A 17,478-nucleotide genomic window follows, 5' to 3' on the forward strand; every position below is an offset into this window, starting at 1 on the left:
TTTACAGCTAGAATGTAGGTATTTAATACACCTTTTTTTTCCCTTCTCCTAGAAATTGCCCAAAGTTAACAAAGAGCTGGCACTTAAATTAATTGAGGAAGAGGAGGAAAAGCAAAGATGTACCTGGAAAAAGAAAGTTAAGGTAAGATTTTGTAAAGCAGCGAAGGCATTGATAAATTGTTTCTGTATTTTCTTAGTGGTTGCTTATAATATGTATTCTCTTTCTTCTTGAAGCTTTTTCTCCCCTGCTTATGGGATAGTATGTGCTCAATATGGGAAATTTGGAAAATAGAAAAGAACAATAAAGAGTGTCACTTATGTAATTCTACCTAGAGAAAGGCCTCATTAGTATGTTGGTGAATTTCCTTTCTCTCTTATTTCTCTTAAAATTATAAGCTATAATAGTGAGATAATACTGTATATATAAAATGTTTATCCTGGTTGTATAAAATAATGTAAGTGGTTTCCCATTTCATTAACAGTTCTTCATAAATACTTTTGAGAGCTCGGTATACTCTCTGAAGGATGTATAATTTATTTAATCCTTATATTGTTAAATATTTAAATTTATTGTTTTTCCTCATTCTGACTAGATCTGTTTGTAATTCCAGAAGTAATTAATTTTTTAGACTTGGTGTTTTCAGGAGCATGCCCGCGTGTGTGACTGCACCTTCCTTTACTGATGTAAAAACGGATGGAGGTCGGTCATGAAATAAGTGAGGGTTAGTGGTTCATGTTGCAGATACGATCAGGACAGGGGGACAGTTTTCTGATTTTCCCATATATGTGAGGACTTCTCATCATCCGCTTAGACGAGCAGGAAGGCGGGTCAGTCAGGCTTGGCTCTTGGCTAGAATGAGTTATAAAGACCCAATCTCTTGGGAGCCCGCTGGCACCCGACTCTGCATGAAGGGCCTGACCTTGGAACTTGGGGCCAGCGGTGTCCCCCTCGCAGGAGATTTTCATTTGCCTGTTTACTCTTTCTCTGTGCTCCCGCTCGTTTCTAACCAGGTAAGCCACTGGGAGATAAGCCGGCTCTTTTTGTGTTTGTTTTTGTTCTACTTGTTTCCCTAACGCCCGCGGACTTCAGCCGAAGGAGCTTCTCACTGGCTTCTCGCTCAGTGACCCCGGGCTTTACAGGGGCACAGTTTTTTCTTCTGTCACATACAAAGATAGGACCGGAGAAGGGTGTTCTTGGAGTGCTGTGATTTCTAAGTGGAGTACACACTTACGGCTCATCTTCTGCCTCCTTGCCCTGGCTGCATCTTTCCATTCTGGTCTAGTAGGGTTTTTTTAATATATTATTTAAAATTTGATTTTTGGAAGCTTCTCTTAAGTAAATCCATAGATGACTTTTTTGTTTCCATTTTCCTTGTGGGAATAATTGACTGACATTGAAATAATTATTTAGACCTGCTGTATACATTTCTGTCCACGTGCTGTGGACCCTCCTAATTAATTCACATCAGGGCATTAAGTGTGTGCTCGGATCTCCAAGCACTTGCAGTGGAAGTGCTTCCTGCGGTGTTGACTCTGTCCTCCGGGTGTTCACCTTGATTTTCTTGTTAGCCCAGCCTGAGGGTGATTGGGAAGGTAACTTTTCAACTTGAGAATGCCATTTTACAGGCTAAATGGAAATGATCTTTGGATTATGTGCCCTAAAGCGTCAGGAGGAAGAGTGTGGGCCTGGTGTGGGGTGCAGATGTAGTCCTATCTGTGTTTTATGCTAATGAGTCCATAACAATAAAGATACATATCTTAATATTACAGAGAGTAAAACACTTAAATTATAACTTTGATATGCGTGCAGTATGGTGTATTCAGTTTAGGAGCCTTTTAAAAAGGCCCTGATGATTTTGAAGATATGGGGAAAGTATTCTGTCTTCGCCTCCCACTGCCTCTCTTTTGCAGACTTTCACTGGGGTTAGGGACAGTCAGAGAAGGTTTCTAACACAGATGGTCCTCCATGTGCACAAGCTGCAGGCTAATAAAGACAACTGTGTGAGCTGAAAACACACACTTTATGTGTTTTTACGCACAAAGGGGAAACATCATGATTGTGCGTTTGAAAATTTTTGTCGGAACGTTGATCGGGTCACCCTGTCAAGAATCCTCCATCTGGCCACGTCCTGCTTCTTCGGTACCAGGAGGAACAACTTTCAAAATTCTTATCTTCTCTCATCAGACGGTGTTGTCTTTCTAGCTCCTGGAAGCTGGAAGTCCTATCTTTGTAAAAGCTATGTCCCCTGATAAAAATTCTGCTACAAAGTGGTGTTTGTAAAATGTGCCCCTGATTTGCTTTTGGGTGGCTTGCTGACCCGGTTCTGGGCCTATCATCAAAGCTTGGTTCCTTTCCGGAAATACTTAGAGTTTTTTTTAGAAATCTCAGACTGTTATGAGACAAAGTTTATATGATTTGTTGTTTAACGTGGTTGTCTAATTAAAATGAAGCCCTTAAAAACTAGGAAAGAGCCCCTCATAGTATCAGTGCTTGAGAGAGTTGTTCCGTCTCTCAGCAGTTCGTTCGTCTTGCCTTTGAACTGAGTTCTGCAAACTGTCAAGAGCTTTAATAGCTCTGATGATTTCTGATGTGAAAGCCAGTGTGGTTTAGTTCTGCTTTGGCCCCAGCGGGAATTTCTCACAGGCAGACAGTGAAATCTGTTCCCGAGCATGGCAGCCGCTGCTAGCATCACTGGCGCGGGCAGTGAGGAGGGTGCGGTTCAGTCCTAGTGCTGGGCCCGCGGTGCGCAAGGACCCACTGGGTCAAGAAGCATTATCTGGGCCTTATCCCAGCTTAGCCATTGATTTGGGGGTATTAGTTCTCACTAAGAGTCAGTTCACCCTCGCACTGAATCTGCGTTGGGCTCCCTGTGTGCGCAGGCGTCTGGAGAGGTCCGGCACCCTGGGGATTCACTGGGTGTGAAAGGGTCTCAGCCATTTTTCTTTCAAGTGTCGTTTCCCGGCTGTTGGCTCTCCTGCCAGTCTTTACTGTTGCCTTAGAGTCTTGTACGAACGTCCTTCTCTTGGATTCTGGGGCAGCTCAGTCCCGTGTGGTGCTGCACGACATCTCCAGGCCGAGCGCGCTCCCGCCTGGGCCGTGTACGGGGCAGTGTCTTAGCCCGCAGGTTTGCTGCGTACCATTCAGGGTGCATTTTAAAGTAATAACTCATCTCTCTAGGGAAAAGATAGAGCCATGCATAGACACTGGCTTGGATCAGATCCGTTTAAACATGCCAAATACTCTTTTTAATGTTTTTTTTAGCACCAATTAAAGATTGTTTTTGGCTTTTATTACAGTTTTAAGCACATGGTTTTCAAGACTAAGTGTTTCTCCAGGGTTGGTTAGGAACTAACCTGACTGTCCCTCTGTCCTTCTCTCCCCGCTTGCACCTGTCCTGAGACAAACACTTCGGCCCTTTTAGCAGATTATTTTCGTGTAAAGTTCCAAGTCTCTTAATATTGCCCCAAGTGCTCCTTCTTGGCTTTTAAATGGCAGGCCAGTTATCTTTCATCTTTCAGTGACCTTCCCTCCCGATAGGGTTTGCTGCAGCTTGTTCAGCGCTCAGCGCTTACCTCGTCGGGGTCGTGCACGCTCTCGTCCCAGTGCAGGCAGAGTCAGGTGGCTGTCCGGAATCACGTCACCCGTCCAGCCTCCGTCTTCCGTGATTGAGTGGTTGGCCTTTTGTTTGTTTTCTATACGTTGATCACTGGTTAGCCCTCAGTCCTTTGTTGTCAGACTCTCATCTCAAGGTGTTTCTATGAATATTGGTTGTTACATTACTTTTTCTTTTCCTGACGGAGTCTCTTCTGCTGTGTCGGCCTCTCTGTTCTGGACTAGCCATCTCCCGAGTGCTGGTTCACGGTCAGCGTCCTGGGGTGCACTCCACCTCCGCCCTGTGTGGGAGGCAGAACCAGAAGGACCTTTAGTTTTCTGAAGGAGTGGATTTCCAGCCCAGACAAGCAGGCCGTCAGTGTAAGGGTCAAGTGAAGAGATTTTCAAACATGTAGGTTCTCAGCAACAGCCAGACATTACATTTATGTGCGTGTTTTCCTCAGGAAGTTCCTTAAGATTCTCTCCTCCCAAGTAAGAGAGTAAGACAAGGAGTAGGAGTCCAGAGAAGCCCCCGCGGATGGCTCAGAGCAGGGGTGGGGCTCATCTTCCCTCCATTAATCCAGCCCACAGTGCCGGCTGCCATGGGGCCTGTTCAGTCCAAAAACTTGGGCTCTTCAGTGCTGGGGGATTCTCTTGGGGAAAAAAATTTTTTTAAGTAGTTTAAGTAGATTTTCAAATCTCAGGTCATTTGTTTATATTTAAGAGTGAAGGACCTAAAACAGCTTAATGGAAACTCTGAGCTGGGGAGACAGGACTCACCACTCAGTATGTGGTGACACAGCCAAACTGTTTACTTGGGGACACTTCAGATTGCAGCATCTTTTTGGCCTTTCTCTTGGCCAGTCAGATTCTCCTGCTTGAAGGTTGATGGCCGGGCTCCCAGCATCCTGAGAACTTTTGTCTTAAGGGCGTGAGGTGTGGGACCGGGGCAGCATTGCAGCCCCTTTGTACCAAATGCTTCTCTTGCCCTCAGGGTGCTGCTACCCCAGCGGGCACCTCTTTCCCTCCAGGGAAGAAGCCTCTCCTGGCACAGGGAGGGATCGAGGCCTGCCTTTCGTCTTCCCAGAATCACTGCTCCTGGTTCTTTCTTGTCCTCCTTACCCTTAAGGGTCGTGTCTTTTTAAAGCTCATTTTCTATTGCTTTACTGGGGTTTTAGCAGAGAATTAGAAGGAGATGCCTGTGTTCAGAACATCATCTTTACCCAGAAGTCTGCACCACAGACATCATAGCATTAAATTTCATAGACAGCATTGAAGGACTTGACTTGTTTCAAATGTTAAGGATTCCTCGTATGTTACGATGTTGAGACAAAATATTCATAGGAAGCGTCCTACTCAAATCTACAGCTAATAATTCTTTGAAGTAGCGCTCTGGTAGGAACAGTACTTTGAGATGTTTTTCAAATTTGAATGGCAGGTGTTTAGCCCATGTGCGTGTGTATTTCCAGGATAGATAGCTAGCCAGACGCTTACAAACCACTGTAGTGCATCGCGAACTACATCTGAGACTACTCCTTTAAGTCAGCTGTGAAAACAAACAATTAGACTAGGAAGAATCTCCAAGGGAAGTATTTTTATAGCTAGGTCAGAAGAGTTATTATTTTATAGTTGTTCATCCAAAACATACTTGTCTTTAGGCAGTACAATTTATTTGTTTAAAATTAAGAAAAAAGGGGCACCTGGGTGGCTCAGTGGGTTAAGCCCCTGTCTTTGGCTCAGGTCATGATCCTCAGGGTTCTGGGATTGAGTCCTGCATCGGGCTCTCTGCCCGGGGAGCCTGCTTCTCCCTCTCTCTCTGCCGCCTCTCTGCCTATTTGTGATCTCTCTCTCTTTCAAATAAATAAAGAAAATCTTTTTAAAAAATTAAAATTAAGAAAAAAACTTAAGAATACCAGCAGCATATTTTTTGTAACATGTTTCTCTATTACTGAATGTGATTATTTAATGAGTAAAGTAAGAATTCATGCAGTTTAGCCTCCTTCTCTTCCTAGAGACCTGGCGTGTTCCTCCCAGGCATCTAACGGTGTTCATCAGAATCCAGATGACATTCTCCCTAAACATTTAAATTCTTTAGAGCAGTTGTAGGTTCATAGCAAAACTTAGGGGAGGTCGTAGATCTCTCCTGTGTGCCCCACTGTGCCCACCCATGCACAGCCTGTCCCCCGACCACATCCCCCACCAGAGGGGACATTGGTTAACTTGGTGAATCATCGCCCAAAGTCCATAGCTTACATTAGACTTGATGTACGTTCTGTAGATCTGGACAAATGTGTAATGACACGTATCCACCATTAGAATGTCATACAGAGGGCGCCTGGGTGGCTCAGTTGGTTGGACGACTGCCTTCAGCTCAGGTCATGATCCTGGAGTCCCGGGATCGAGTCCCACATCAGGCTCCCAGCTCCATGGGGAGTCTGCTTCTCTCTCTGACCTTCTCCTCGCTCATGTGCTCTCTCTCACTGTCTTTCTCTCAAGTAAATAAATAAAATCTTAAAAAAAAAAAAAAAAAAAAAGAATGTCATACAGAGTATTTTCACTGCCCTAAAACCCGCCTGAGCCCTGCCTGTTACTCCTTCTTTCACCCTGGCCCCTGGCAACGACGGGTCTTTGTGCTTTGTTCACAGTGTTACCTTTTCCAGAATGCTGTAGCGTTGGGATCATACACACGAAGTCTTTTCATATTGGTTCCCCTCACTTGGTATCCTGCAGTTAAGGTTCCTCCATGTCTTTCCATGACTTGTTAGCTCGTTTCTCTCTAGCACGGAGTGCTCTGGCGTTGTCTGAACGTGCCGCGGTTTCTCCGTGCCCTTGCTGGGGGTCACCTTGGTTTTTGGGAACTTCTTGTCCTTTGTCCCACCCTCTGCCTCTTTTCCTGGCGCTCTTCAGTGCCGGGGCCTAACTGCTCGTTAGCACCAGCCCTCAGTCCCTGACGCCGGACTCCACGCGCTGCTTCTCAGTCCCAGCTTCTCCGGCCAGCTCCTGTGTAGCCCACAGCTGTCAGTCCGAACGTGGAAGTGTGTCTCATGGTCACGCTTTCTTCAAACCGTGTTTGTTCCCGGCCCAAGTCAGGCCCTGCCTCTTCTCTCGGTCTTCCTCCTGCCTGATTGCTCCCTCGGCGGTCCCTCAGCTCCCGCCTGCCGAGGACTCGCACAGCGGAGTTCTCTCCTTGTCATCCGAGAGCCCCGGAGCACACCTCGAGCTGTCACCTGTCCCCTCCTCATCCTCCTCTTCCCTAGGATTGCCCCCTCACCTGTAGAATAAAGGGCCTGGTGTTACGATGTTGATTTCCTTTACACTCTGGCCAGATCAAAAAATGCATTTTCAGATTCTGTCATTCTTGTGTCATCAGACTGTTCACCACCTCTCGATGGGCTGGAAATGCCTTCAGCTTGGTCTGTTGGAACCCAGTCACCTGTCCTCCCAGGTGCCACATCCCGGTGAGCCCTTCTGACGTGTCTCTGGTTGGAGGTACATTTTACCTCTGCTCTTAGGGCACTTTCAGCTTCGCTCAGCATCCTTCATCTGGTAACTTAGAGCCTCCAGTCTTTTGTTTGTTTCTGCTTTTTTCTTTCTCGTTAGATTCTGAGCTAGCACCTTGGGATCAGGAACTAGATCGTCTCTCTGTTTCTCCCTTGAACCTAAATCTGTCTTGGAAATGATATTTAATCAGGGAAGGCTTGTTCAGTGTATCTTCAATATATATTTAGTATGACATAGAATTCCAGGTTAAGGGTTTATCAGATTTGAGGTATATACCTCTAATACACAGCCCCAGTTCCTTAATGTCTTATGACTCACCAAAATTTTGTGTAGCTGTATTCCAAGGACCACGCTCAGAAATCCACTGTTTACAAGCAAGCATGAACAGCTTAGCTTTTCCAGTGCGCGTTCAAGCGGTTTAATTTACAAACCCTGTGAAATAGGTTGATTTACCTGATTTCCAAGTCTGCAGCAGATAAGAAACCGTAGGAGAGCCCTGAGTGTAGAAGATTGTCATGTGTCTATGTGAGCAGCTAAGTTTATGATGCTGTCTAGAAAACTTTCTGTTCAAGAATGCTACAGTTAGAAAGGAACTTAATGTTGGCCCCAACCTATTCAAATGGGTCTCATTATCAGTTTTATTGTGTCAGAAAGTTTACACTGTATCCTTTGTGAACAATAAATGGCCTACGGAAAAAAATTGATGAGGCCTTCCTGTAAGAGATGGAAGCTTCCCTTATGTTTCCAGAGAACTCACTTAGAGTCAGGAAGCTTCCACCAGCAGCTCCCACCACGTTAATTCTTGCCTTATTATTGTTCTGTATTTCCTTTCCCAGTTTTGGCATATGAACTTGGAAAACTCACTGATTTTGTTTCTACATGTGTAATAGCTATGCTTAAAAAGCCATGTTTCAAAAATACATATTTCCTTAAGAAGTGTTTTTTCATGAGAAATGTTAATTGAAGAAAATTCTTTCCAATGTAGTAAGCGTAAATTTAAGTCAAAAATGTTCTTTCTTTGCTCATTATGTGTAATGGTCAAGTAATACGTATTGTCTGTGAAATAGATTAATAGAATCTATTTGCAGGTAGGAGACAAAACCCAAGGGTAGTTTGAAAGTTCTGGAAACTAGTTCTAAAGAAGTTTCCTAATAATTTAATGTGCCTTGTACAGCTTATTAATTTAGAATTGGCTGAAATGTTTTTAGGACATCTTTCTGGTCAGATTTTATTCATACTAACTTTAAATTTCTACATTCTTTTTGTCATAGAGCCTTCCTAATATTCTCACTGATGATCGGTTTAAAGTTATGTTTGAGAACCCTGACTTCCAAGTGGATGAAGAGAGTGAAGAATTTAGGCTTTTGAACCCACTTGTTTCGAAAATAAGTGAAAAACGGAAGAAGAAACTAAGACTCTTAGAGCAACAAGAACTTCGTGAACAAGTAACGTACTCCTTATCATGTTATATCTGCTGCTGTTTCTTTAACATAAAGTTTTTTGTGTAAGTCAGAAGAGCCTTCCGGACACTTGGGGTGTAAGTGGTTTGCACTTCAGCTTGGAAGTAGATCTTCCTTAATCAAAGGGACCCCCCGCCCCGACGCGTGCAGTGTCACGTACCCCGCGGATGACGGCGAGTTGGAAGAGAATAACAGGTCGCTGTTCGGTGGGGGAACGGAGCTACTGCTTACTATTTTTATTTTCAGGAAGAGGAGGAAGAACCGGAAGGAAAACCAAGTGATGCAGAGAGTTCTGAGAGTTCAGATGATGAGAAGGACTGGGTCGAAGAGGTCAGGAAGCAGCGCCGGCTGCTGCAGCAGGAGGAGAAGGTGAAGCGGCAGGAGCGGCTCCGGGAGGACCAGCAGACGGTCCTCAAGCCCCAGTTTTACGAGATCAAAGCAGGCGAGGAATTCAGGAGCTTCAAAGATTCTGCCACCAAGCAGAAGCTGCTCAAGTGAGTAACCCTGCTCTCGGGGCCTCGCCGGGCTGCGGGGGCCTCGCTCTTCCTCGCGGCCACGTGGCCCTGAGGAGGACATTTTGGTCTTTGGAGTTAAAGCACCGCAGGCTTCAGGGGAAGTACACTGGTCTCTGTGGTGAGGACTGTTAATAACCCTCCAAGCTGGTTTCCATAAAGTCAGGCCCGGGGCCCGGCCCTGGGAGTATTGGCCAGTTACGTAAGAACAGGTCTGTGCCGCGCCGGCCGGTTACGGGAGAACAGGTCTGTGCCGCGCCGGCCACACGCGTGTGTCGTCCTTGCCTCCCTCCGCCTGCTGCGCCGGCCCGCGGGCGCCCGTTTGATTCTGTGCCCTACGGTCAGCGCTTCTCCGTACAGTGGTAATTGGGAGGCAGCAGATTCTTGGCATCTTAGCAGAAAGCTATTTTTCTTAATTAGAATTTCAGTTACATTTATCCGTATCTCAGGTTGCCTGATCACTTGGTTACTTGGAAAATCTGCCAGATGTTTTAAGCCTTGTGCGAGAATATTGAGAGATGAGAAAGTGGTAGTCTGGACTAGTCCGATACGTAGACGTAGAAAGTGGGGTGGTGGTTCCCCGGGGCTGGGGTGGGGGAGATGCCACTTAATGAGGTACAGAGTTTCAGTTTTGGGTGAAGAAGTTCTGGAAACGGATAGTGGTGGTGGTTGCACAGCAACGTGAATATATTTCACCTCAGTAAAAAAGTCAACACTAAAAATATTATTTTGACACTTAGAGTTGTAGGCGGCTAAGTCAGGAACAAACTAGGCCCTCCGCGCCAGATCGTGTACAAGCCATAGGTTAGGTAAGTCTCTGCTCTGAGAATTCCGGGGCTGAGTATTAATGTGACAGGCGGTCCTGGTGGAGAATCTTGCGAGAAGAGCCGGAAGGTCTGGGGAGCCCAGGGGAGGAGGAGAGGGCGGAGGGGTCTGGCGGGTGGGTGAGGTACGGGGTCGGGGGCAGTACCAGTTCCCTACCTCACTTCTCCAGCTCCGGGCTTCCTGTTTGGAAGGTAGGCTTTTCCGGATGCAGGAAGTGGGGAAAGGGCGGACAGGACATCGGTGGACAGGCTGAATTGCTTCCGGAACAGAGATACGGCTAGTCCTCGTCAGCTCACCAGCTTCTAGCAAGTAACTGGGATACCCAATGTTGAGTGAATCCTTCAACTTGGAATCCGGGAGCATCTCAAAATTCTGGTTCTAACCAATAAAAGATCGGCTGGTGAACAAGGAATCTAGTAATAGGGTCCATATCTTTGGAAGGTATCTTTACCACTCTTTTCTTTTAATAGCAACTTCCTGGAGGTCACTTACATAACATACAGGTCAGCTGCTTACAGCGTGCAGTCCGTCCTCTCTGGTGTATTCACAGAGCTGTGCGGCTGTCACCACGACGCATCTCTCCCAAATGAGGCCCTGTGCCCCATAGCGTTCTCCGCGTCTGCCCCCAGCCCACCCATCCCCAGGCGGCCACCAGTCTTTCTGTCTCTGTGGATTTGTCTGTTCTGCGTTTCCTGTCAGTGGAACCATACACTGACGCTGCTTGCACCGGCTTCCATCTGATTCATGTTCATCTGCGCTGCAGCATCTGTCGGCCCTGCCTTTGTTTCTGTTGCCGAGACCACTTCTGGTGTGTGGGTGGACCCTGTGTCCTTCATCGATCGCCGGCGAATGGACCTGTGGGTTGCTCCACCTTTCAGCTGTTGTGAGTAATGCTGTTGTGAACGTTTGTGCGTGCGATCTTACCAGATCACTTCATCTCTCCGGGCTGCACACCTAGGAGTGGAGTGGCGTACGTAGCATGATGTACATACATAGCGTGATGCTTAACCTTTTGAGAAGCTGCCCGCCTGCCTCGCAGAGAGGCTGCTCCATTTCACGTTCCCGCCAGCAGCGCGGGCAAGCTCACTTTTTGTGTACCCGTTAGTCTCGAAGGTTCAGCTGGGAGTCCTGCTCAGAGGCAGAGGGAAGACCGGTTGTTTGTAGGTTTCCGATTCCGTGGAGTGTTTCTTTGTTAGGTTGTCGTCTGGTTCTGTCTGGCTTTATTTACTTGGCTGCTGGCTCCTGACTCGGTACTAGACCCAAGTGGGGACTTGATAGAATTGTGACTCTCTTGTGCCTTGGCTGCATGTCAGGCAACTCCGGAAGTTCCCTTTCAAGGCTAGGCTGAGAGAGGACCCATTTGCTCCCAGCCCACTGGCCAGGAAAACCTGGGGACTGTTGTCTTCAGGTAAGCACGGTAACGTGGTGATTTGGGGGTGGGAAGTTGCCTCCCATCGTTTTTGTTCTGCCCGTGGGTTGTAGCAGGACATTAATAAGAGAAACAAAAGGATGGAAATTTAGTATTTAGTGGATAAATAATAGCCAAGTTAATACACTACAGTTCAACATTTTTACTCCGTTAACCTTTTTTTTTTTTTTTTTTTTTTTTTTTTTGAGAGGAGGAACTGTGTAAGTGATAGTGCTTCATGAGCTGAAAAGGAGAGTCAGTCCTGCTGCTTAAAATAATAAGCCTTTGGTATGAACAGCCTACAGTTTGCTGGCCTTTTGGCACCAACTGCTCACTGAGTTCTAGCCTTGACTAGATTATTTTGGCAAACCCTGAACTTGCAGTATCTTTGTGTTGTTTAATGAAGCACTGAACCATTATCCTTCAGAGAACCAAAGTGACGCCTTTTGCTTACTTATTCTTTGAGTTACCACGAGGCAGTCAATAAAACAGAGGATCAAAACGGAGTGTATTAGGTTTTAAAGGTTCACCTGGACTTGCCCAACTTTAAAACGTTTTCTGCAAAGGGAGCAGTGAATTACGAACCCGAACTCCGTACTTGAGTGAGTCGTCCTCTTTGCTTGGCCTGGTGACATGACGTCAGACCCACACCTCCGTGTGTCAGCGCGTGTTTGCATCCTGACGGCACTGGGCTTTGTGTCTTCAGCCGCCCGGTGGCCTCGCTGGCTGCCCATTCATCCGTCAGACCGTCGCCGAGTGCCTGCCCGGGGTGAGCAGTGCCGTCCGGAGCCGGGGCTGGAAAGGCGAGCGCGGCCCCCAGGACTGCAGCCTCCCCGCCCCCGCCGCTGCTCTGGACGGCGCCGGGCCACGCGGACAGTGCACGAGAAAGGAAGGGGTTTAAGTTTTGGAGACTGAAGGAAGTTTTTACAAGAGGTCGTACTGACACTGGTCGAAGACAAAGACAAAAGGTTGAGCACCCACAGCAGGCGGGGGGGAGACGGCGGGCAAACAGGGAGCACTGCATGAAGCCATGGGATGTGGTCGTGGCGCTGCGGGAGCGTGTCGAGTGACGGGGGAGCGGCCCACACACGGCTAAGCCACTGAGATTACCAGCAGCAAATCTCTTTCCAACCCCATCCCCAAATCATGTGAATACCTACATAATAGCAGTCCATGTTTGTTACAGAAAATAAAAATAAAAACTTAGAGGCATAAAAGTCTCTCTTTCCCAGAAACTGGTCATGAAATATCTCAGTTCGAGAGAGAAACTGCAGGGAGGGGCCCCTGAGCTTAGCTAACAAGACTGTTCAGTCAGAAGTAAATGATAAAAGCCTGAACTGTGGGGCAGGGGGGACCAGGCAGCTTAGCCCCAAATTATCCACAAGACTGTCTAAGAATAAGAGAGGAAAATGGGCTTACAGCTCAAGGTTGTTTGATTACTAACTTAACAGCAAAGGAGAAAGAAATGGTCAGGCAGTGTTGAACTGTCTGGCTGTGTTGCCACCAAGGTCAAGGAGATGGAGTGAAAACCAGGTTTAAGGTTGCAAGCACAGGAAGTGTGCAGTGCCGCGTGTCTTGGTGACGTTCAGTAGGGAATCCGAGACCCAGGGGATGGGCCAGAGACCTGGGGGTGAGCAAGCAGTCCCGCGTGCTGTGGCCCACTCGAAGTGTGCAGAGTGCGGTGAGGGTGAAGAGGGGAGCCCCTGGCGAGCAGCACGTATTTTTTGAGTCTGTGATAAAAAGCGCACACCTGTCCTTAGAACGATACACCTGCACACAGAGCACTGCTGCCTGTTTTATAGGTGTCGCCAGTGAAATTGACTGCCAAGGGCTAAGGGTTCCAGTTGGAAGATAAGTGGAGGAGAAGGAGGTAGTAAAGATCACTGAGGAGTTTTCAGAGTTGGAGGCGGAAAGCTGGAAAGAGCCAAGCAGGGAGAAAGGGTGTGGCACATATGTCAGAGGGAGCCCCGAGGGCCACGGGACAGAGCAAAGCCACGCTCGTCTTGCCGGGACCAGCTTCTTCAGGCATCAGCCCAAGTGTTGGAGGGCAACGGATGGATGAATGAATAGAGATGGTAAATTGTGAGCCATTAATGTGGATGATTCTTCCAAGGAGTTTGGCAGAAAAAGGAAGGCATCAAAGCCAACAGGTTGATGGGGAAGGTCTTGTAGGCTTAGGAGAGCTAGAATGTGTCAGTGGGCGGGGAGGGGTTACCTGTGGCGAGCAGACAGTAATGCAGGAGACCGAAGGGACAGCTGAATTCAGTAAGCGGTCGGGAGGAGATGGGCCCGGGGTAAGGAGAGGGCCTCAGAAAGGATGGGGGTACACCCTCCGCCCGAGGGGAGTCCGTCAGGATGGATGGGTAGAAAGTGGGGCAGCTCATGCCGCAGGCCTGTCAGGAGCCTGGGCAGTGGGCCTCTCCAGTACCCGGGGCAGCGGCCGGCGGGGGAGGCTCTGGCGGGGACATGCTAGGGAGCCTGGAGGAGAGGTCTAGAACGACACGGCTTCCAGGCGCCCAGGAGCTGGGGCCGTCTCCCCTCCCCGCCCTGCCAGGTGGCCCTTAGGTGGGAAGGCCTTCTTTGAAGCACCTAGCCTGTGGTCTGTCTTGGACATTCAGAGATTTCAGAGCCATTTCCTGCCTTGGAGGAGCTCATCTTCTTCCCCAGGTGACTTTAGTACCCCTTGGGTCGCTGCTTATCGTGCCTGCAAATTTATCCCTTTGTGGACAAGCTGTGGCCCATTTTACTCTTCAGCTGATTTTCCTCACTGCCGGTGGGTGAGAGCTGAAGGAACATGGTCTTATTTTTTTTTTTTTAAGATTTTACTTATTTATTTGACAGATAGAGATCACAAGTAGGCAGAGAGAGAGGGGAGGAAGCAGGCTCCCTGCTGAGCAGAGAGCCTGATGTGGGGCTCGATCCCAGGACCCTGAGATCATGACCTGAGCCGAAGGCAGAGGCTTTAACCCACTGAGCCACCCAGGCTCCTCGAACATGGTCTTACTTTAACAGAAGCATTTTTAAATCTAATTTTGAAAGCAGTTTAATTCCAAAGGTGCACTTAGAAAACCAAATCTCTTCTTATTCAAGTTGATACACACTCAGGTGACCTGTAAGCCTCTTCCACTGTAATACATTAAGAATGTAGAATAACAGGTGAAAGTCTCCCTTTTACCCCCACACTCTCTCCCAGAGGTCACTGCTGTGGGTGCCTTTCTAGAATTCAGGGGCTCCTGTGGGTGCACGCTCACGCGTGCGCAGTGCTGGCTGTCCTCTCCTGGATGTGAATGTCCCTGCCAATCCCGTTGCCAGCGAGCCACTCTGTCCACGCAGCGATGAGCGTGGAAAAGTTTTCTTTGCAAGTGCGTGTGGGCCTCCCCACATGCTGCACTGCTGGTTCATAAGGCGGACGGGCCATAACGTGTGTCAGCGTTCCCTCGGTTGGGAGGTTCAGGTTGTTCCTAGTTTTCCTCTTCCCCTTTTCCGGTTAGGAATCCGTACACCTGTGCAGGGATTTCTTCAGACTGTACCACCCAGTGCCAGAACTTGCTGGATCACAAGGGGTCACATCGCCCTGGAGAGAGGCTTCAAGCTCTCTGCACTCTTACCAGCATGCCTGTTCCCCACACTCACGGCAGCAGGGGCTGGCAGGCATCTTTGTGACTCCGAGTAGAGCTGATCGATGCCGAACGCAGATAGGCTGGTCACTTTCGTCCGCATCTCCCGACACGGGCGCTTCGAGGAACGTGCAGACAGACAGGAGGCATTGAGATGGAGTTTTCGGTGACCTGCGCGGTCTCCGTAAATACCCGTCGAAGGTACTCGGCTCTGAACAGAGTGTTTCACATTTGCTCTTTCGCTGTAGGTTCCGCTTGTCCACTGCCTGCCTGTTCCCTTTGGTGTGGACTGTGGACTTAACCTTTCTTTTGGGTTAAGTCCTCTGAATGCTGAACGAACGGACCTGCCTCCACACAGTGCTTTTAAAAAACGCGGTTGAGTAACATTATTTCCTGGGGCATAAAATAAATATCTAATGTGATGTTTCCCCTTGTACTTCATGCCTATTTTTTTTTTTAAGATAGCCTTTCTGAGAACTCTGGTTCTTCCCTCCCCCCTTTAGTCCTGTCCTTTGTCCTGTGCTAGAAAATTCTATCCTTTCAACCTTTGGAAAGTTGACAAAGGTTGGAAGCCCACATCTGTCTTCTTAGCAGTCCCCATAAAATGGTGGGGGGGTTGGTCCTCATGTGACTGTAGCATTTTTTTCTCTAAAGTTCTTAACCTTCCTTATCGATGTCACACCGGGTGGATTTCTGCATTTTGTTCTTCTATTACAGCAGACCGTTTTCAGGTGTCTGTCTGCTGCTTAAATCGGCTCTGGCTGGATTCATTCTCGAGTAGCTGGCTTAGGACCTGCTGGTTAGCAGCCACATACCGTAAACCGACTTTCAAAGGGAGGGAAGTGGAACTCGCTTTAATGTAGAAATCTCCGCACTCAGTGCCTGTGTCTGATCTTCTGCCATGGCTCGTTCTAAAACGCTGCTCGTCTTTCCATGCAGCCCAGACAGAACAAGTTTTTACAAGTGCACATTGAAAGTACATTGAGAGAAAACCAGAATTCATATACCCTATCATGGAGGAAATAAGGTCATTCTTAAAAGAGTAGTAATTGCCCACAATTTACTTGAAAAGTCACTTTCCTCCCAAATGAGTGTGTGCTGTGTGCCACCCTGTCTCAGTGGCTCCGTGGCTGTTCGGAAGCCAGGAAAGGAAAGAGCGAGAAGGGCACGGACAGGCTCAGGAATGCGCTTAGGTGGACATACTTCCCCTCTGCGTGGGAGCCGCTGACACTTGACGTCTGCGTTCTCGCTAAAAAGCCAAACTAAACCAGAGCTTCGTTCCATTCCGGCTGTCGTGAGGAAGCTTGTCATTTGGAAGGCTTTGTGGACGCATTTCCTGCACAAAATGGTATAAATCAAGTTTGGTCTGACACACTCCTGGAAACCAGAAATGCTTAAATTGGAATCCTGGTTTTAGACTTGGAGTCCTCACGTGGCCTGGGGCGAGTCATTTAGCGCCTGGCCTCCCTTCTCGCCATCTATAAAGGATAAATACTTGTGTCTCAGGGATGTTGAAAGGATTAATTAGTTCGTCTGTAAAGCACTTTGAAGATGAAAAGTACTTTAAAAGTGCTTCTTAATAACATTATTGCTTAGAAAAGAGTGCCACTTTCATGCTAACCACTTCACGTCTCAAGTTAGGTAAAGAAGGCGTGTTCGGGACGTTACTGCTCGTCGTAAACCGGAGATAAGTCTCCCCTGGTGCGGACATCAAACATTTCCTGCGGAATTTCAAAGGGGCATCGCTTTATCTTGCAGGCTGTTCAGGAGAAGGCTTCTGCTCAGTAGTTAGTTATGAAGATCGTATTTCAGGCAAAAGCAAACCCTTCGCCCAATTCAGCCATTTCTAAATTCAGTCAGGTGTTTTTACAGGGTCACTTGAGAAGGGCACACTCAACTCTGGTCTGTACAAGGAGGATCGGAATGGGAAGCGTTAACCTTTCTTTGGAAGAGGGGACAGCAGGCAAGAGAGAACCATGTTCTCTTCCTCTGGCTTCCTGGGCCCCCTCCTCCCGTTTCCATCACGGGCACCCATGGGTGTTGCCGCCTTGGCCGGTTCTCCAAGCGTCAGAGCTGCCCAGGGAGCTGAGGGCGGGTGAAGGGCGCCTCCGGACCCGCATGGCGCTTCTCCCTGGCTTCACCTGGAAGACCTGCCCGGAGTCTTCCCTCGGAGAGGTGGCTGGGCGGCGGGAGCGTGAAGCGCTCGGCAGCCTGCCTGGTGCGGGGCCTCTATACAGAACACTCCAGAAATGTCCGTGCCACTGACCGTTCCAGTCCATCACGGGCTTCAGAAATAGCTCTCCTCCCATGGTGGCTTCAGAAATGTGATTTAGCGAGATCAGGAGCGGCTCTTGAAAATCTATTTGGAACCACCATTTGAAATACTAAATGAGCGGGTGTTTCGGCAGCTGCTGTTTCTACTGTGTAGCTGCTGAGCGTGAGCGATGACGGTCTGCCCCTGTTCTTCCCGCGATCGCGGTCCGGGAATGCCATTTTCTGTCTCTCCCATAAGTGTAACAGATTTTCTTCATGTCATTTGTTCTAATTAAAACTTGTTTCAAAT

The 17,478-nt window shown here is 48.1% G+C and overlaps 1 protein-coding gene across 1 annotated transcript in view; it reads left to right on the plus strand.

Annotated features, from left to right (window-relative positions):
* NOL10 (nucleolar protein 10) overlaps positions 1 to 17,478 on the plus strand; it is an 85,309-nt gene that overhangs the window by 63,850 nt on the left and 3,981 nt on the right. Inside the window, exons 17-19 of the mRNA XM_059132642.1 lie at positions 53 to 142; positions 8,365 to 8,538; positions 8,800 to 9,047. Coding sequence (XP_058988625.1) covers positions 53 to 142; positions 8,365 to 8,538; positions 8,800 to 9,047 — 512 coding nt within the window. The remainder of the gene's footprint in view (positions 1 to 52; positions 143 to 8,364; positions 8,539 to 8,799; positions 9,048 to 17,478) is intronic.

Source organism: Mustela lutreola, chromosome 9 (genome assembly GCF_030435805.1).
Source record: "Mustela lutreola isolate mMusLut2 chromosome 9, mMusLut2.pri, whole genome shotgun sequence".
In the NCBI taxonomy this organism is placed as follows: domain Eukaryota; kingdom Metazoa; phylum Chordata; class Mammalia; order Carnivora; family Mustelidae; genus Mustela; species Mustela lutreola.